The sequence below is a fragment of the Schistocerca americana genome, chromosome 1 (assembly GCF_021461395.2).
Source record: "Schistocerca americana isolate TAMUIC-IGC-003095 chromosome 1, iqSchAmer2.1, whole genome shotgun sequence".
Lineage (NCBI taxonomy): Eukaryota > Metazoa > Arthropoda > Insecta > Orthoptera > Acrididae > Schistocerca > Schistocerca americana.
The window spans coordinates 818,193,945-818,216,480 of record NC_060119.1 but is presented as its reverse complement, the minus strand read 5'-3'; the positions used below and the strand labels follow the sequence as shown (position 1 = coordinate 818,216,480).

The window sequence follows — 22,536 nt, the reverse complement described above, 5'->3', positions numbered from 1 at the left end:
ACTCCAATAATAATCAAAAAAATGGTTACTTGGAACATGTTTGAACCACTATAGTTAACCAGCTTAATTGCCTCTATTGGGTGTTCAGCGTGGTGTTAACCATTCCCTGACCTATTTTACTGTTCTGTTGGACAACTTAGCCTGATGCATCTACTTCTCTGTAGCAATACTTGTTGCAACAGCTGACAGTTAGTGGTTAATGTACTGGCCACTGTGTCTGAGTGGTTCTAGGTGCTTCAGTCCAGAACTGCACTGCTGCTACAGTTGCAGGTTCAAATCCTGCCCTGGGCATGGATGTGTGTGATGTCTTTAGGTTAGTTAAGTTTAAGTAGTTCTAAGTCTAGGGGACTGATGACCTCAGATGTTAAGTCCCATAGTGCTTAGAGCCATTTGAACAATTTTGTTGCTTAATGCACATGCATGTGGCAACATCATTACCTACATTGAAAGTCACTATGTCACCAATACATTCTATTGACATCATAGATATTTTGCAGGAATTTGAACACATTTTCTGGCAACTGATAGGATCTCCTTCCCTCTTTTATAACTATGTGGGGCTACTAATAATTCTATATGTGTCAATGTTCCAGAAGCACCTCATCGAGCTAGTGCTGCGATAAACATGCATAGGCTCATGTACCACTTTGCACCATCCATCATCTGTATATCCTGAATGTATCTGCTTCACACATCATACAGGTCATCCATACAAATTACATTCTATGTGAAATAGGGCAGATCACAGTGCAGTCAGTTTAGGGGCTAAGCCTACTATCTATGCCTGTTAAACAGTGTTGTCAATGTTGTCTTCACCACTGCCTGGTCACCTTCCTGTACCACCCCTTGTTGCCCAGCAATAGATTTCTTGACACTTGAAATGTCTGACAGCCTGCCATCACATTGGTTGTGTTCATTAGAAAGCCAGCACGTTCTGTGACACAGCCTAGCAGCTTTCCTGGCCATGACCATAGTGCCACACACTTTGGTCACTGAATGCCAATTCAGCCTGTTCTTTTAATGTAAGGGCCTCCACATGTTCAAACCATGAGCAGATGAGAATGCCTCATTCTGTTGTTGTTTGTCTCACTTCACCACCTCCTCCTGCCATTCTTTGGAGTGGACAGCTTTGGGAATTATTCCCTCTTACATATTTGTGCATGACACACTTTGAGTGGATCCCTTGAACCATCCTTAAAACACAGAATACGATATACACATACACACAAAATATTTATGTACATGAAATATTTACCCCACATTGTTGTTCTGCAGAATAACAGAGAAAAATAAATCAAAAACTTTTGACATAAGATCCTCAATATATATATAATCTTATTGCTCTACTTAACTGAACAGACAAAAAGTTCAAGTCTTCATGCTTACAGACTACAACCAAACATGTATCACACATCTGCATTTAAAATTACTATATGACTCTGTCATTAGCTTATATGATCCTGAAATGACCCAACTGAAACAACACTGCTTACCACTTAAGAAATTGTTTTTGCTACAACACAGAAGTCTCACATACTATTTCAGCCTTCCATGGCTCCTTTTTTCTCTGTAACTCCTGCACTGAAGAGTGTGTGAAATAACTGCCTAAACACAAATGTCTTTTGAAGTCCTTATTTACATACTCGATCTCCTTCATTGCTGTGTCAACAGCTGCTCATTTGGTGCCAGTATTGTGACCATGCTATTAACTGATACGTGTCCCCACCCAAGTATCCAGGATACTAAATAGGGTCTTTGACTCCTAGCAGTGATTCTACCATGACTTCTGTTAAACTCTTATCTGCCCCAAATTTACTGTCACCATAAAGATGTCAATCTCTTGAGCCATTGCTTTGCCATTCAATAATGTAAAATGTTTTGAATGCTTGAAGCTGTCATCTGACCAGCTTTTACAGATGATTCAGCTGCATAACATGCATGATCGTACATCTAGCTTGATGTTCCTTAGCGCTGATTTTCTTCTTCCACCTTTTATGCTTTTTTTGATGATGCTAGCCTTTGCTATTTATCTAGCAATGATTTTTTGTTACTGTTAGTCAACTTTTATTCTGTATTATTGCATCAACTATTTTAACATTTCTGCAGTAGTTTGTTCAGTCCTGACTGTCATCATGTAACATACTTATTTTGAAATCATTGCTTTGCATCTTCCTGTGTGGAAGGCTCTAAGAGCATCATGCTGTTGTTTCCATTTGTGTTGCACTGAGACAAGAATTCAACCCTAACGTTGCAGTCTGTTATTGCCACATGACATGAAAGATAAGGAACTTCCGTTCAACACCTCAGCCATCTTGTCCCTTTCACATCTTCTCCTCCACATACCATTGTGTAACTAAGCATACTGATCTAACATACATGGACAAAATACTTTGACGTTACAATACAGGATGTACATATGAAGTAAGCTTGATTTTATCTAGTATCCCAGTAGACACATTCCCTGTTATGTTACATCTGTTTTTCTGTGGCAACAGCTGCTATTCAATTTTGAATGGCTAATGACTCTTATGTCATATGTCATTGCAGTTGCAATCTCATATCCAATAAGTTAAGAATGACTGTCTATGTCACTTTGTTGAGGTTTGCGTTTTAATTTGCCCATGCTCCCACTCCTACATTTTCAACATACATACTGAAGAGACATGGTGGCACTATGACATCTTGTCACATATGTGGGCTATGTAGTGCCTAAAAAACAACAACAGTAGCAAAAGCAAACAAATACGCTTGCAGAATACAAAGGAAACACCACAGGAAGGGCTTTGGTTGGCCATTGGCTGGACATAGATGTGGCCCCATCTGAGATGATGCCACTGGAAGTTGGCAGGATGTGCACATGCGGTGAAGGAAATTTGGGAGCTTTGAATAATGTATGGTGATGAAGCTTATTGAAACAGTTCAGTTAGCAATTAACAGTAATCCCAGAAGGATCCTGTGTCGGCCAAGCCTCTCACCTCTACTTAGAATTTGCTCTGGCTCTGCTATATTTAATAATTAGCAATCAAGTTAAGAGGAAAGGCTAAAAATTAATTTGGCAAACATCAAGGGTGCCATAGAAACGTTTCTGTAACTTTGAAATACTGCAAAATCAGTACACATATATCTCACAAATTATTAATGAAAATAAAATGGTTTCATTGTTTTATACAAAATATTCACAATCCTTCCTCATCATGCACTACCTCCTCTTATTCCTGGGCCTGCCTAACTTGTATAGAATCTGTCGGTTTTTTTTTTTTTTTTTGAGATAATCTTGTTGCACTCTTTGCATCCTGAATCTGATCCTTTGTAAAATTATCACTTTGTTTATAAGTAGTCTTTTCCCTATCCTTAAATTCATGTACACAGAACAAAAAATTTTTGTTGCCACTCAGTATAACATTTCTTAGCATGCTGAAGTGAAAAAAAAAAGAAAAAAGTCATTCATGGACGCTTTTACTATGTACTCAGAAAGGAAATCATTACAGTCTATAAAAAATTTTAGTAGCATATAATTAGCAAAATCAAAATAACACTTTTTCTCCTTTTTCAAAGTTTCAAATTATAAAATGTCTATTTTCATAATTTTTTAGTAACTTCCACAATTATGTAATTGAGGTGATAAATCTGAAACAGTTATGGACAATCGATAATAGATAGCAGCCATGTTGAAATGTCCAACCCACTCATCCCAATATTAAACAAAAACATGGAATGGTTTTGAGAATCTCTTGTTTACATGAACAATCTTTATGCAAGCTAGAGGCAGAGCTAAGACAGTGAGAGAGGAGAAGAAGATGAAGAAGAAGAAGAAGAAGAAGAAGAAGAAGAAGTTGGAGCAAGGACAGAAGATGAACAGTGTCTAGAGAAGGTAGAAGAAAAAACAAAATGAGCAGCTGTGGATGGATGGCACCTGGAGTACAAGACAATCATCTCAGAAGCTGGCCAGGTGTGGAGCAGCAGCAGCAGGAGCAGGGGCAGGGCTGGTGTGAGGATATGTACAATGCTCTGCCATGGAAGACACAGGTCAGCAGCAGCAGCACAAGATTGTGGACAATGTTCCATAATAGAAGACACACAACAGAAAGTGCAAGAGCAGCAACAAGAATTCATACAGCAAATGAAACAGTTTCTCAAGCATGTCACATGATGAAGATAGTAATTTGCATAATGACACCGCCATCCAACAGACACCCAATAGGCAGTTCATTATTTTGATGAAATAGTTCATGCATGAATGATTGGGTGTCAGTGTCCATTGGACACGGGCCTCCTGCCATCAACCATTCTGTCCGAGGGTTGTGCTCATGCACATGTGCTGGTGGTGTTTCTGCTGTTGCTCTGCCCCCCCCCCCCCCCCCCCAAAGTCAGTTCATCATAGGATATCCCCCTTCCTCTTCTGAACCAGACTCAGTGCAGGTTCCCAGGTCTTACTAAGGAGGTAGTCACTATCACAGCTAATAAGGGCTTTCTTACTCAAACCTTGATAGATTATTTAATTACACAATCCCAGAAGTTAGACTACATCAAATACTCAGTATGGTCACAATCCATTCTGCAAATAGGCAATGTTCAGTAACTGCCAACTTGTTAAGTTGCTGCAGTCTGATGAGCTGCTGCTGTTCTTGGCCATGATATTTAACAGTATATACCATTTGGCCTATGTAAGTCACTGCACATTTGCAGGGGACCTGATAGACCCTGCATTTCTGTACTGTGGGGTCCTCCTATTTACACTACCACACAGTGATGGTGTTTTAGCTGGTTGGCAGAAGACAATTTTCACTTGATGTTTGTCCAGTCCTCACAGGTAATGCACCACAAAATGGAATAAATACAATGGCCACCTCCTCCTGAAGTTTCTCTTCTGTTTCCAACAACTGTACAGTCAGTGTAGGACATAAAGCTCTCTGAATTTGCCACTCTGTGTAGTTGTTTTTCCAGAATGCCATCTTTAGATGTTCAAGTTTTTGGTTGAGACTATCATTGGTGGAGAGGTTGTGTGCACTATGTACCAACATTTTGGGCCCGCTACCCCACAGCACCAGGTGGTGGCACTGTCCACTTGTAAGTATAGATCAGTGTGCATCTTCTTACAGTACACACTGTGGTCCATCGTGCCATCTGCACTTCTTTCTACTATAATGTCCACAAAGAGGAGCATTTCATCCACTTCAGACTTCATGGTGAATTAATATTTTGGTCTATGAAACTGAGATGTCTGAGGAACCATTCAGCTTGTCTCGTCCATGTGGCCATATGACAAATGTGTCATCAACATATTGGAATAAATATGTATCTTTCCATTGAGACTGAGATGGAGTGCCTCTGTGCCCTATTATTAACAGTATTGGTGCCCTGACATACTCATTTGCTGAATACTTGAAAGATATGATTTGTCCTTACATCAGAAAACGTCCACTGGATGTTGGCAGCTCATTGCATGCAAGTACAGGTCTGTGTGGGTCTTCTTCCCATAAACTGAATGGCCTACTGTACCATCTGCCTTCTTCTTTATTAGTATATCCAAGATAGGGTGTCAGCCATTGTCCTCTACTGCCAAGGTGAAAGCAGTGTTTTGATGGATGCTGTTAAAGTGGTCCAGGAACTCATCTGGAGCCTGTCCACCATGCTCCCATACCACCAAAGTATCATTGAAATAATGGGAGAAGTGCTTGGGTTTCTGGCAATCAGTTTGAAGGACCACCTCCTCCAAGTGTCCCATGTAGAGATTTGCAATCCTTGGAGCCAGCGCGGATCCCATGGCCACTCCACCCATCTGTTCACAAAATTCTCCACTGCACTGTAGTGCTGTCATTAATCATTAGTCATTAGTCATTAGTACATGTTCAAGAAGTTTGACTATTTACAGCTTGAAATGCTGAGACAGCAGTGCCAAGGAGTCTTGTTAAGGTACTATTATGAATAGGAATAATATTTTGATGTGGGAGGAATGCCAGCTAGGGAAATGCAGGTATTGTTGATGGTTAGGGTGTCTGATACATACAGAGATGTGGATGGAGTCATCAGAGCAGTGGAAGTCAATGTCCTAGGTGGTGGCATATTTAGTTGAGAAGAATCAGGTGAAGTGGATGGGAGATAAGGTGCTGAGGTTGAGGAAGAATGAGGATAATGCGTCTTGCCCCTGAATACAGATCCTGAAGATATCATTAATGAGCCTGACCATATGACATCCTCTTACGCCATCCTTTTCATGGACCACTTAGAAGATAGTCTTGACCATCTATTTTTCTGGACTGTTTCTGGTGTGATTGTGCTTGCTGTTTCTGGTGTGATTGTACTTGAGCCCTTGATTTGTATGCTTGTACCCTCGCCAAACATAAGATTGAAACTTCCTCCAAGGCCATTGGCTTGTAATTTATGTAATGGAGCAGACTCAGCAGTGTACATTTTGGGACTCCATGTTTTATGTTTTCCATTTCTGGGTTTAGTATTATTTCTGTGGTGCAATTAATCAATGTAGTGCTCTGATTCTTATTAGGAAGTTAAGTCGCCACCTGTGCAAGAGAGATACGAGGGTTATTCCAAAAGTAAGGTCCGGTTATAAAAAAAAAATCAAAACTAAAATGTTTTTTCAAAACAATTGTTTTATTTACATTCCTTACATCTTTATCTATTTTTCTACATAACTTCCATACTTATTTAAACATTTGTCACATCGTTCAACAAGCTTTTGAATGCCCATGTTATAGAAATCGGCCGGCTGTGACGATAACCAGTCCTTAACTGCTTCTTTCACTTCATCATCTGTGTCGAAGCGCTTTCCGCCGAGAAACTCCTTTAAGTAACGGAACAGGTGGAAATCACTTGGCGCCAGGTCCGGACTGTAAGGAGGATGGTCCATCTGTTCACATCCAAATTTCTTGATCAGAGCTTGCGTTTCATTTGCAGTGTGGGGTCTGGCATTGTCATGCAACAACAAGATTCCAGACGACAAAAGACCACGTCGCTTATTCTGGATTGCACGTCGAAGTTTAGTCAGGGTAGCACAGTAGGCGGCTTTATTAATCGTTGTTCCTCTCTCCATAAAGTCGACTAACAATACTCCACGTCTATCCCAGAACACAGTCGCCATAACCTTACGTGTTGAGATTGTCTGCTTTGCCTTGACCTTGACTGGCGATGACGTGTGACGCCATTGCATTGACTGACGTTTAGACTCTGGAGTGATGTGAGAAACCCATGTCTCATCCCCTGTGACAACATTGTCTAAAAGACTGTCACCTTCCTTATGATATCGCTCCAAAAAATCAAGAGCAGAAGCCATTCTTTTCATTCGTTGGGGCTCTGTAAGCAGCCTGGGAACCCAACGGGCACACAATTTGTGAAACTTCAAATGTTCAGACACAATTCTGTACAAAGTTGTTCTACTCACATTTGGAAAATGCATGTCTACGTCTGTAATAGTGAATCGGCGATCTTCACGAATTTTTTTGTCAACCGCATTGACCAAATCGTCTGAAATCACTGATGGTCGGCCACACCGTGGTTCATCGTGCACATTATCCCGTCCTTCATTAAAAGCTTGCACCCACTTGCGCACTTTACTGTCGCTCATTATGTTAGGACCATACACTTCAGTAATCTGCCGATGGATTTCCGCCGCTGAATTGTTTCTTGCAGACAAAAACCGTATCACTGCCCTTACTTCACAATCGGCGGGCTGATCAATTGTCTTAAACATTGTAAAGTGACACTGTGAACTACACTCAGCAACAGTAACAAAGCGAATGGCAGCGTTTGACGCGCAAGGCTTGCCGGGAGTCGGCGCGCATGCGTGTTTTGTCATTGGCGCCAAATTTCAATAGTTACGGCGAATCGGACCTTACTTTTGGAATAACCCTCATACTTACAGTACTTTACTTCTGTATGGGTTAACATAGTCTTCTTCATGCACTTAGTATTAGCAAAACATTACAAATGTAGAACACGATTGATTTTCATCAAACTTCAGGTGACGCATTTCAAAAGGAAAAATGAAAATGTAACTCTGCTGAACGATATATCAGGTCTGTTCAAAAATTTCCAGAACTTTGTCCACACATTTTTTGTACACTTACTTTTTACTTATTGTCCATGGTCTCCATCAAAATACTGCCCTCCACAATTGATACAACATTCCCAATGCCATTTCCTCTCCTGGATTACATGAGGCACTATCTGTGAATTTTCTTATATCTCATCTATTGTTGCAAATCATTGTCCTTTCAATAAGGTTTTCAGCTTTGGGGGGGGGGGGGGGGGGGGGGGGGGAACCTCAGGGGCCAGGTCTGGAGAGTATGAAGGATAAGGCAGCACTGTGATTTCATTTTTTGTGCAATAGCCACACACCAACAGGGATGAATATGTGGATGTGTTATCATGATGCAAGAGCTATGAGTTGTCTCACCACATTCCAGGCTGTTTTCTTCTCACATTTTCTTGCAGGCGTCACAACATGTCTTGATAATACCACTGATTAATAGTTTGTCCATGTGGTGTGATTTCATGATGAACTAATCCTTCAAAGTCAAAGAAAATTATCAGCATGCCTTTGACATTTGACCTGACCTGATGAGTTTTTTTTAATCTTGGAGAACCTTTCCTCACCCATTGTGAAGGCTGAACCTTGGTCTCAACTTCATAACTGTAGAGCCACATCTCATCACCAGTTATGATTGTCTTAAGGAACATCCCATGCTCATTTGCATGATCCAAAAGCTCTTCACAGATTGCAAGGTGAAGGTCTTTCTGGTCTTGACTCATGACTCGTGGGAAAAACTCAGCAGCAGCACAACACATTCCAAGATGCTGTGTCAGGATTTCATGACATGATCCAACTGATAAGTTAAATTCTTCAGCAATGTCTCAGACAGTCAGTCTTTGATTAGCATGCACAATTTTGTTGATGTTCTTGACACGAGCATCATTGTTAGACGTCAAAGGGTCACCTTTAACTTCTATCTGGTCATTTTTAAGGCCTGTGAACCATTTGTAACACCAGTATGGCTGAAGCACTCATCACCGTAGGCTTCCTGCATCATTAGCTGTGTCTCTGTAAAGGTTTCCTTGAGTTTCATGCAAAATTTAGTGCAGTTGCATTTTTCCCTAACTCTGCCATCTTGACATTCACAAATGTCAATGTTCTGCTCAATACAGCACTGAACAATAACTAACAGACATACAACAATGAAACTTCCAGCAGATACGCATTAAGCCCAAGTGTGTGCAGGGATACCAAATGCATTTCACTCCAACACACCATTGGTGCAAAATTATGAATGTTCCAGAATTTTTTGAACAGACCTTTTATTGTGAACTGATGCTTCCTACTCTGTATAAGGCTGACAGAAAGCAACATAAACCACTTTACATTTGAAAAGTAAAGTGTTCAAAAATTTTGAATCTGTGCATACAGTGAAGGACATTTTCTGTTGCAATAAACAAAATTTTAGTAAAGGTTAAATATTATAACATTATCAATAACCAACAAGCATAAAAGACATTCTGGGCTGTGTTCTGACTAAAAGTAACATTCCAAGTGAGAGAGACCCACCATTAGTTATCAGCACTTGATTTTGCTTCTTCCACTATAGCAGGATTTTTGTCTCATGTCGTTATTCATTAAGCTTCCAGAAATAATTACACATGCAAGATAATATTTAAAATACTGACCTATGATGTCAGGGTCAACAAGAATGAAACTGTCGGATGGTGGCATGTTTTCTAAAGTAATTTTTTCTTCTTTTTTCATCCAGAGCACTTGGTCCAACAATCTTCCTTCTCTCTGGTCACTTCTGAGAAGCACAAGTGGCACGTACCACAGATCTCCTCTCCTCTCAGATGATCCATCTGATTTATTTCGAGTAAATGCATGCTGCATAAATATTATTCATTAGAACAACTATACTGAAAACAATTTCCAAAACAAACTATATGAAACAGTTTATCAGCTATCTTAAAAATATTGTTCCAATAAATTTTCAGGTTTTTCTCATGTACTTTGTACAGACCTGCAATGTGTCTACCATTTTTATGCATTACACTGTTTTCTTGAAGCTAATATTCAGTAACATTTACTGAAATATGATAAGGCAGATACTTTAGAGCTGGTTAGTGGTTTAAGAGGCCCACTCTTATATGTAGAATGCAAAGTAAGTTTCCTCCATCTTCTTCACACACTAGTTTTTAACGACAACTTTCTGTAGTTTGCCAGTGGATATGAGAGTCTTGTATTAACATCTTGACTGAGCCATTTATCCTTGGTACAGTAGACTGTTACAGCAGTCATAAACTAACGTGCCCACTACAGAAATGTTGAGATTCACTTTTTTATTGCTTAATTGTGGTATAATTATGGCTGGTTTGATAGCAGTGCCAATCTAACCACATTGTGTACTTTGTTTAACCCCAAAGAAAGTATTTTATCTTACAGTGCAACATCAAATGCCTCCAGAATAGGTTCTCAGCTATGTGAGTGGCTCAAAGACTTATTAGGTAATGCTATCCTGGACAGAAAGTTGCCAACAAATGTGCTATCAGTTTTCAAAACAGTAATGATAATTTATTTAACTGCAACATAGGACATTACCAAAAAAGACAGATAGATTTCTAGAACTTTGAAGAGGTAGACAGATATTCTGTGCCAGTCTGAACATGCTCTAACAACATAGATAGAGCTGTTAAATGTAACATTATCTTCATGTTGAATAAATATAGAGAAAAGAGAAGTTGAAATCACTGAACAGAAAGTATGATTATTGAATCAAGCAATTTTTTGTGGATCAAAATATAGAAAGCTATACTTTGGCTTTTTACTGAAGAATAAAACTCAAGTAATCATAACAATGTCCAGGTACTCAAGGGAGAAGTTTCAAATTTATAGAACACTGAACTGTGCAGAATTATTTGTTATTTCTAACTACACAAATACAGGATAGTAAATCACACAGGATAGCTTGACACTGAGAGTAATTTGAGATAGGTTTTTTTTACCAATGATAACAATCTCTGCTGTTGATTTGTGGGCTGATTATTCCTCCCTCATCCCCCACTTTCTGTAGTCCAAAGTATCTGGAATGCAAGGAAATTAAAATTTTATCTGAATGCCACCTCTTATGCAGACTGCTGGCAATGGTGTTGATACAGCTGCTAGCTGCTGTGATGCTGTGGCTGCTGGTTGATGTACTGCAGGTGAGGTCTGTACAGGTGTCTCCAGAAATGGTGAGGTGTGTGGTTTTGATGTGGTTCCTGGTAAGTACAGACACTTGCAAAATCTCCATGGTGTAGTCTCCTCATAGCAACACCAGAAAGGGGAAGGTACTTGGTAGATGGGCAGGTGAATTGATGAGATTAGAGTAAAGAATAACAGCACAATCGACCTGTGCTTTTTGGATGAAAATGGGTTGTTGACCGTGGCAAGAAGCAGGTGGGCATTGGATCATGGCTAAATGCACCAACTGCAGCAGTTCTAATGGGGATGACAATGGTGCAGGTATGAGACTGTCTGCTGGAATGTGTAATGATTTCTTATACAACTGCTAAAGACTAAAAGGATCAAGGAAAGGCGACCATCCATTTCTCACAGTGGAACATAAGAGCTGTTTTTAGGGTCTGATGCCACCTTTCTACCATCCCATTTCCGATGAGATGGCAGCTTGTTGTATTATGACACTGGAAGCAGCACAACTTGGACAATTCTTGTAAGAAAATATATTTGAACTGCTAGTCCTGATCTGTAGTGATATGAAGGGGAAAACTGAATCATGCTATTCATTATGGTGACAGAGGTCTTTGCTACTGTCTCAGTAGAAATGTCCATAACATGTGTAGTTTCTCTCCATTGAGAGCATATGACCACCACTGTGAAAACATATCTGTAGCCATCCAGAGAGGGAAGTAGATCTATGACATCAGTGTGGGCATGGATGAATCTCACTGACGAGCCATGAAAGTGCCCAATGTAAGTGTGCGCATACCGGTACAGAATACTTGAAAAATCTCATGCATGAGAATGATTTTTGATTGACAGCCACATAAAATGGTCGATCAGTAAACTGATGATCATGTTTGCCCCTGGTGGGACAGACTGTGAGTATTGTCAGAAGCAGCTTTGTGGAGTTTTGGTGAGAAATAGGGCCTTTGGTGTCTGCCAGGAGATGTCACACCATAGTGTGAACTTGGTGCCTGACAAGATTTGGGTAAGATGCAATCCTATGGAAGGGTTAGTCAATAAATGGTATAGCTATGGATCTGCAGTCTGAGCAGCCGCAACTTCTTTTTAGTCCATGGTATTTGCCAAACCCCAGGTGCACAAAAAGTAAGTGTCAACACATTTTTGTGCTTCTATCATGTGTCACAAGTCCAGTGTAAACTGCTTGATTAACTCTGTATGTATGAAGTGCACAGGGGAATGTTTATCACTGGCATTCTGGAATGTGGAGACTGTTGGTTTGTGGTCATTGTAAACTGTCATAGGCTGAGCTTCAATTTCACGGTGAAAGTATTCAACTCCTTCATAAATTCACTAATGGTACAATTTAATTCTTGCCGACATTGGCCAATCTGTTGGTGTATGGCTACACCTATTGTTGTCTATGAGTGGCATTTGTGTAACGACCATTGTCAGCAGGTGGTGGCAATAAAAGTTGACTTTTCTCAGGAAATTTCACAATTGCTGGTAGTCTGACAGCTTCAGAAGGGCTTGTGGAGTTGCTATCTCCTCTGGTAATGGATCAATGTCATCTGTTAAAACTGTATAGCCTAGGAAGGTCATTTCCACTTTGCCAATGTTGCACTTACTTTAATTCAGTGCTCTCCTGTGGTTCTGCAGTTGCTGATGCATTTCCCATGTGTATGGTTTGTATAGTGAGGTGTTTGGTGAAAACACTAGATTGTCTTCAAGATATGCAAAGTGAAATGGAAGCCCCTTTAACACTTCCTCCACAAATGTAGATATATTTGTAAGGTATATTTGAGACCAAAAGGCATAAATTAAGAAGCAAATAAGCTAAAAGATGTAATTACTGCTATCTTCAGGATGTCATAAGGTATCACAGGTCTCTGGTTCTATGCTTGCAATGGTCTATGATGCTTATAACTTTTGTGCTGGATAACACACATAAAATCTTGAATGTTTCATGTCGGGTACCTATCTGGGACCGCCCTGGCATTTAAAGCATGGTCAGCACACCAGATTATCCCAGCTTGGAGTATTTGTTCAGATATGGTCCTCATTCTGTTAGGCACCTTGGGGAAGTTCTACGGGCATACTACAAAATGCGTTGGCCAGATGTGTTAGACATATGATGCAGTGTTGTGTTCTGTAATGGCACACTTAATTAATTAAAGATATCACTGCTTGGTCCCCATTGATTTTCAGGGATGAGAACTATCATTTTTCATATTTTTCATATTTATATTTCCTTTTCAATAGCTTTCAATTACCTTTCCCTGGAGGACATTTGTTTAAGCAAGACTAGATTACTAGATTTCACAGCACAGTAACTGTTCTTTGACTGCAAAAAAACTAGATCACACAGTGGAGGTTCAGGCTTCATCTCAAGCATTTATAATATCTCTGTATTTGTCTGTAACATGTCAGAAGATGTGACAAGGTTTCCTTTCTTCATACTCATAACTAATGTCTGCCATGGGTTCTATTACAAATTGGTGTTGACTATTCCCTGTACCAGGCTGTAAGCAGAGTGCCCCCATATACTGATTATTCTGGTGCCATCAGTAGCATTCTGTAGTCATGCCTTTCTCAAACCTACCATTAATACACTCCTGGAAATGGAAAAAAGAACACATTGACACCGGTGTGTCAGACCCACCATACTTGCTCCGGACACTGCGAGAGGGCTGTACAAGCAATGATCACACGCACGGCACAGCGGACACACCAGGAACCGCGGTGTTGGCCGTCGAATGGCGCTAGCTGCGCAGCATTTGTGCACCGCCGCCGTCAGTGTCAGCCAGTTTGCCGTGGCATACGGAGCTCCATCGCAGTCTTTAACACTGGTAGCATGCCGCGACAGCGTGGACGTGAACCGTATGTGCAGTTGACGGACTTTGAGCGAGGGCGTATAGTGGGCATGCGGGAGGCCGGGTGGACGTTCCGCCGAATTGCTCAACACGTGGGGCGTGAGGTCTCCACAGTACATCGATGTTGTCGCCAGTGGTCGGCGGAAGGTGCACGTGCCCGTCGACCTGGGACCGGACCGCAGCGACGCACGGATGCACGCCAAGACCGTAGGATCCTACGCAGTGCCGTAGGGGACCGCACCGCCACTTCCCAGCAAATTAGGGATACTGTTGCTCCTGGGGTATCGGCGAGGACCATTCGCAACCGTCTCCATGAAGCTGGGCTACGGTCCCGCACACCGTTAGGCCGTCGTCCGCTCACGCCCCAACATCGTGCAGCCCGCCTCCAGTGGTGTCGCGACAGGCGTGAATGGAGGGACGAATGGAGACGTGTCGTCTTCAGCGATGAGAGTCGCTTCTGCCTTGGTGCCAATGATGGTCGTATGCATGTTTGGCGCCGTGCAGGTGAGCGCCACAATCAGGACTGCATACGACCGAGGCACACAGGGCCAACACCCGGCATCATGGTGTGGGGAGCGATCTCCTACACTGGCCGTACACCACTGGTGATCGTCGAGGGGACACTGAATAGTGCACGGTACATCCAAACCGTCATCGAACCCATCGTTCTACCATTTCTAGACCGGCAAGGGAACTTGCTGTTCCAACAGGACAATGCACATCCGCTTGTATCCCGTGCCACCCAACGTGCTCTAGAAGGTGTAAGTCAACTACCCTGGCCAGCAAGATCTCCGGATCTGTCCCCCATTGAGCATGTTTGGGACTGGATGAAGCGTCGTCTCACGCGGTCTGCACGTCCAGCACAAACGCTGGTCCAACTGAGGCGCCAGGTGGAAATGGCATGGCAAGCCGTTCCACAGGACTACACCCAGCATCTCTACGATCGTCTCCATGGGAGAACAGCAGCCTGCATTGCTGCGAAAGGTGGATATACACTGTACTAGTGCCGACATTGTGCATGCTCTGTTGCCTGTGTCTATGTGCCTGTGGTTCTGTCAGTGTGATCATGTGATATATCTGACCCCAGGAATGTGTCAATAAAGTTTCCCCTTCCTGGGACAATGAATTCACGGTGTTCTTATTTCAATTTCCAGGAGTGTATATAATGGGCAAGGAAATTGGCACCCTACATAGGTCTGGCAATGTCCATCACTACAGATGTCCACTTGAAGGAGGTGGTGGGTGTTCCAGCATAATGACAAGCATCAGCACAAAAATCAAGAAGAATACAGCAGAGAGGGCTGTGAGACAACATCAGCCAATAGTACACTGAATAGGACGTCACCACGACTGGAGCGGCATTACACAAAGAGAATAAAAGTGACGTGCCATGGCTGCACTAGTACACTGAGACCAGAAGAGCTGCAGTGATATTAACGATAACAGTGACTAGTGAACTTGTGTGATTAGCTTGCATGGAAATTGTATCTGTCAGAGGACATTGATTATTCACATGTCACCAACTGCTTGCAACCCATCATGTAAAAACAAAAGTTAAGTATTGTCAATTCAATTACAATAATAAACTCGATTAATATGATTTGTCTGAGCCTTTGATCTGGTGATTTGGTGCAATGAGCAGTTAATTCAGTTTTAAAGTGTGGTAAGATTCATGACATGGCAGATGCATATTAATGTCCAAAACCAATGTGTTGCCTATTGGTCTAAATTTCTGATCATTAGCATAAATTGCTCATGATCGTCAGTAACTTGTTGGTGTGTAAAAATTTTTTCCATGACCATGAACAAAATTAGTGGTTGGTCAAGAACAAATGGTGGGCCCCATAAATGAAAATACAGCATGGAAGAACTGCTTCAGGCAACAGGCAGACAGTTCATTGACCCTGAGTGTAGCATTGCTGTTTGCATTCATTGAACCAACAGGAAGTTTTGAGTTGTTTTAGTGCTTAGTTCTTTACACTGTACTATGTTCACTCTCTGCATTGCAAGAAAAGAGTGCTGCAAAAACTGAATTTCATGATGAATTTCTGGGAACTTGTCACAGATGACATGTAACTCACTGTGAATGTCTTCCATTGTTGTGGTGCCATATTTACCTGTCCGTACTTTTACTTGTTCCTACATTGTCAGAATTCATTTATATGGGAAGACTTATGTGCTACAGCAAAATAACATACACAGCACTGAAAAGCACAGAATAACTTTGTATTTCTAACTACACAAATGCAAATAAGTAAATGATACAAGATTACGCAAGACTGAAAGTAACTTCATAGATAAACTTCGTGCCAGAGATAAAACACACTACAGCCAGTTGTTAGATAAATTATTTCTGGAAGCTATTTATGAGAAATCTGGATTAAATGTTGAGCTACAAAAAGAAAAAAAATAATGTCTGTTGTGATTTCAATGTTTATTGTGACAGCTTTGTTTGGTTGTTTTTTTTTTTCCTTTTCCTTACAGTAGTGAATTTTTCAACTTGCATTCAGTAAGATTCTGATTAAATTCTCATGACAGTGCTCTGCCAGAAAAAACCTTTAATCCATTGTTATTGCACATTCTGTAATGCTTAATCAGCAAAAATGAACAAAGATACATGTGCAAGGAAAATATTGAAGCTTTACAGTGATTTGAACTAAATACAAAATAGAGATTGTGGTGGGGTATTTAAGAAAAGTGATGCTAATTTGAAATTTATAGTAATGAGCCTGTATCATAAAATAATTTTTGTCAAAACTTGATCATAAACCTCATAGAATGAAACAGTCATAGAAGTGGTTAATACGCGCTGACACAGAAAAAAAAAAAAGAAATGTATAAAACTGCCAGACCCAAGAAAGATATAAAAAATTACTGAACTGTATTAAAGTTATTAATAGGTCAGGAAATATGCACATCTTAATGGAAATCAGTAATACTGATGATGCCATAATTAAAGCTATAGAGAATACCAACAAAAAATGGACCTGAGAAATTGTCATTCTTTTATATAAATCAGTTTGCCAGTTTTGAAATGTATAATGCCACAAGTAATAAATTTTACAGCTGACACATAAAAGTTATTATATCCCAGAGAACCGAAATGTATGAGAATTCTATAATGAATAAAAACTCTGTACTCCAGAGGAGAGGAGAGATGTTAGAGGGGAGGAAAGGGATGTTAGTGCCCCCACTTGCAGTGTATGTGTCTATGGCTATTTTATAACAGACTGTTTCTAAACGGCAACTATATACAGGGATTAATTTGTGAGTGAAGCAGCAAGTACAGGATAAAATACTTTAGTTGATGAAACAAAGAGATATTTTGAACATGTCTTTCCAAAACAGCACCAAGTAAGAGTACATACAGTCAAACACACAACCTTACCTTGGTGAATGTGTGTACTCTTACCAGAAGAAGAGTAAGAGCTTGATAGCTTGTGTTAATTGTTTCCTATTATGTCTTTCTGTGTGTCATGCAACTGGCCTCCATACATTAAGTCATTGCCTTTCCCTTATTTTTCCTATTTTTCCATGCAGGAATTTTATTACCATTTATTACTAAAATCAATAGCTCACTACCCATGGCTCTAGCCATATTCAGGTTCTTATTTCCTTTCTGAAATGCTGCGTAGCAATAGGGGTCTCTCCTAATGAAGTCAGCACAAAATATTTCTATTGTTAGTTAGTTGCCACCCATCCTTATATGAATATCTTAACTTATTTATCTCGCCAGTCTGTAATGCTCACCAGTCTAGTCCTACCTAATTATACCACCCAAAAACAAAACTAAGTTAATGGCTTTGGTCCTTTGGTAGACGACAGCAGCACTATAATCAAAGGGAAATATGTGAATTCCTTGTACAGAAAGTGAATGAGACCTTCAATGATGCTTACTACCAGTCTATATGCAACAAAGTTACATTGTACACAAAGAAAGCAGTATCAAGAATTTCAATTTGAAGAGCAAAACTGACACTGCTAAATTAAATGGGGATGGTATGTATGTAGGCTATGTAATAAACATAAATTTATAGGAGTGAATATTGATCCTCAGTTAGTCATAGAACACATAAAGGTGCTAGCAAACACAATGAAATCAGCATCTTTTGCCATTACAGACAGCCATACCCACATCTACAGACTGCAGACTACTGTGAAGTGCATAGCAGATGGTACTTCGCATGGCATCAATTCTTATGGTCTCTTTTCACTCCATTCATTTATAGAGTGAGGGAAGAATGACTGCTTGACTGCCTCTGTGTGTACAGTAATTAGTCTAATCTTGTCCTCACAATGCCTACAGTAGTGATACATAGAGGATTGCAATATATTTCTTGATTCCTCACTTGAGGCTGGTCCTTGGAGGTGCATAAGCAGGCTTTCATGGGATAGTTTGCCTCTATCTTCAAGCATCTGCAGGTTCATGTTTTTCATTGTCTCCAGCAGACCCCTGTAACTCAAACAAATCTGTGTCCTTTCATGTTGCCATCCATTGTATAAATCTGTAATCCTCTGTCAGTCCTATGTGATTTGGTTCCCACAGACTTGAAGATTTCTAGTCTGCTCTCTGCCTTGCCTATGACTGAACCTATGTGATCATTCCATTTCATAATACTAAAGATTGTTACATCTCAGAATTTGTATTACTTGATAAATTTCAATTGTGACTCATTGATATTATTCTAACAGGATGTTACATTCTTTCTTTCTTTCTTTCTGTGAAGTGCAAAATTTTATGTTTTGAAACATTTAAAGCCAATTGTCAATCTTTGTGCCACTTTGAAATTGTATCAAGACCTGACTGAATATTTGAACAGCTTTTTTCAGACAGTAATTCATTATGGATAAAGCATCATCAGTAGAAGCTCTGAAGTTAACTACCTAGGTAACAACCTATGGCATGTATTGCATAACTCTACATTATCAGCTCTTCTGATGCATGTCCTGGCATGTCACACAACCTTTGCAGTCTCTGTAAAGCCTTTCACTTAGCTCAGGACCACACTTCTAGGGAGAATGCCACCAATAACTGGAGTGAGCCAAGAATAACGTATGACTTCAGAATCCAGGTGACAGGCACTGCTTGTTCCAGTGTGGTCCACAACCTGCAGTTGGTAACAACCTTTTCCCACAATTGCTGCCAGAAAAGCCCCTTCAGCATGCTGAATGAAGGCTTCAGGCCTACATACTGATCTTTCACATCTCTTACTGACATTTATCAAAGGTGTACCATCACTTGCCGTATTTTTTAACTGTTGAAGATCAGTATAATCAGCATGTAAAAACAAGTGCCATTTGGTTACACATTATTCACATGAGCAATCACTACTTAGCTACACTATTCTGTTGCTGGCAATAAATGGTTAAAATATTAACACAGTTTTCAAACCTTAGAAAAGAGCCATGAGAATAATAATTAGAAATAGTAGTTGGATGCGTTGTAAAGGTAAGTGCATAACATTGTGGATTTGAACCATATTATGAGAACTTATTTACCAGTTAGTTATACACATAGAAAACCTTGATAATTACCACACAAACAAGTCTATCATGGTCATGGGACAAGATCTAGACTGAACTTTCTACTGGGAAATGAAATTGTATAATAAATTACCACAGGAGATTGAAGAGATTGTTGAAACAGATTTTTTCATCATGTTTAACACTTTATTTCAGCTACAAAATGTCTAATTTATATGAAATAGTCAAATGATGTAAATAGAAAAACAGAAGATAAAGAAGGGCACAGTAAAAAAAGCCATTGAAAATCTATACACTATGAAAAGAAACCATTCAGAAAGCCTTTCAATCAATCTGAATACCAGAAGTTGTATATCTGATTGAGATATGGATAGTAAGAAAATCATATTTCTCATCTAGACGAAGTATCAATATGAATTTTTCGGGAGATGTTGCTGTGTATACACTGATGAACAAAAAATTTTGACCATTGCCTTCAACAGGATTGAATGCCACGCAGTGGCACTGCTTGCATGTGACTTATTGAAGCACGTATATAAATGGAGCAGAGGTGAATGGGGAATCATTCTATTGATGATATGGGCCACAAATTGGGAAATCTAATGACAGAAGAGACGTTATTGCTATGGCTCAACATCTGGGAGCAAGCATCTCAGAAGTGGCGAAGTTGGTTGACTTTTCACATGCTGTTGTCATGAGCATCTATGGAAAATAGCTGAAGGATGGTGAAACCACGAATAGGTCATAAGATGTTTGATGAGCAAGTCCTGTGACAGAATGTGCTGGATGAAGGCCTACCTGTTTTGTAAAGCAGTGTAGGTGGTGCTCTGTGGCAGATCTGATAATAGGGTACAATGGCAGTGTTTATGAGCACACTGTTCAGAGCACGTTGTTGAACATGGGGCTTCACAGCAGACAACCCCTATGTGTTTCTGTACTGACCCAATTACATCATCAATTATCATTGCCTTGGCCATCAGATAGTTTATATTGGACTGTGGAAAAGGATATGATGTCTAATTGGCTGCATTATTTTTCTGGTTACACCAGGTTCATAAGCATGTCTGAATATTACAAGATCGAGTGAACAGCTGCTTGAAATATGCATAACGTCATGGATACAGGCCATTGGGAGCAATATTAATGCTATAGTGGACATTCAGCCATACTTCCATGGGAACTGTAGTAGTGACTGAAGGCACAATGACAGCTGTGAATTGCATGACTATTAACGTGGACCACCTGCATTTCTTCATATTTGATGTCATCCTCAATGATGATGGCATCCTCCAGCAGGATAACTGTCCATGTCACAAGGCAATGATCTTACTACGATGGTTTGAGGAGCATGATAGTGAAATCACAATGGTGTCTTGACTACAAAATTCACCCGATCTGAATGTAATAGAACACATCTGGGACACTGTAATGTCTCTTGCACTGGTCTCTCCGTGATATTTTCAGAAATTTTATAAATTATATAACTCAGTACATATCTTGAAATATCTCTTCTTATCTTACTGATTCCTAAACTTTAATATATGATGACTATCAATGCAAAATAGTTTCAAGCCCTATTATTCCTTGGAGCATCCATTTACTCCATGGAATAGCTTCTCTGCTGTCTATGTTTTCTCTTATGAAAGGAATGAGAGATCTTGCTGATTAGCCGTGAAAGTAGGAGGATGTATATGTATGTATTGTTGAGCTAGTCGCTTTCTTGATGAGATTCTGTATGAGAAGGAATTTAATACATGAACCAAACTAAAGTAAGTGTGTTCGCGTATTATTTAACTGATTATTATTGACAATGTCTGCTTACTACGCTGTGTTGCACAGGATCAGTGGGGAACGTCTGATTTACACTGGACAAACCTGCCGTTTTGTATGCTCAAGATATCCAGTTACTTCAAATAAATAGGCTAACACAGTCTTACCAGCAGATCTCTGGTCTTCCCCATGTGATCACTGAAAGTTAATAATTATTACAAATGTTTTCAGGAGATCGACTGACAATTTTCGTTGCACCGAGACTTCGAAATTGCTTCACTGCCTTATGGAATTTAAGTTAAGCTCAATTTAATCAGGATAGAACAGTATTGAACTGTGTGAATGTGATAAGCCTGCTTTGTGAATGAAAATTCCCTAAACATACGCATGTTTTTACTATACTGATCAGTGAAGCTAAATCAGGCCGGTGTGAGAGAGGTTCTTAAATTTTTTGAATACCACAAAAAAAATATTAAAACACTATTAGGTACCAGCTCTGCACACTCAGACTGCTGGAATATAATTTATGGAAATTATATAACTTGTTTCAAATTTAAAATGTTCCTGACAAATTAAATGTTGGAAGAGATTTCAGGATCACAGAAGGTCATCATAAACTTCACTCCACAATATTTCTCTCTCTCTCTCTCTCTCTCTCTCTCTCTCTCTCTCTCTCTCTCTCTCTCTCTCTCTCTTCTATCAATCTTACTTGGTAATGGACCCAGACTGGTGAACAGAGCTCAAGAATCAGTTGAAAAAGTGTCTTGTAAACCATTTCTTCTGTGGATGAGTTACATTAAGATTCTTCCTATGGATCTCAGTCTGATATCTGCTTCGCCTACTGTTTGTTTTATGTAGTCATCCAACTTTAGGTTGCTATGGATAGTTACCCCTAGACATTTTATGGTAGTTGCTGTTTTCAGTAATTTATCATCAATTGTGTGATTGTACAGTAGTGGATTTCTTTTCCTATGTATGCACAATATGTTACATTTATTGATGTCCAGGGTCAGCTGCCAAAGCCTGCAACATTCAGCAAACCACTATAGGCCATTCTGCAAACTGATACTGTGTTCTGGTGCTGCTATTTTCTTATAAACAAGCAAACCATCTGTGAACAGTCTTAAAGAGTGTCCAGTCATCTTCAGGTGACCCATCAAAGACAGTCTTCAGTGGCTCACCTGAAGATGACTTGCAGGTGTCTAGTTGAAACATTGTGGAGTGAAGTTTACAACA

At 40.0% G+C, this 22,536-nt stretch overlaps 1 protein-coding gene across 1 annotated transcript in view; it reads right to left on the bottom strand.

Annotated features, from left to right (window-relative positions):
* LOC124612984 (thyrotropin-releasing hormone-degrading ectoenzyme-like) overlaps positions 1-22,536 on the bottom strand; it is a 291,166-nt gene that overhangs the window by 100,651 nt on the left and 167,979 nt on the right. The window contains exon 13 of the mRNA XM_047141525.1: positions 9,676-9,877. Coding sequence (XP_046997481.1) covers positions 9,676-9,877 — 202 coding nt within the window. The remainder of the gene's footprint in view (positions 1-9,675; positions 9,878-22,536) is intronic.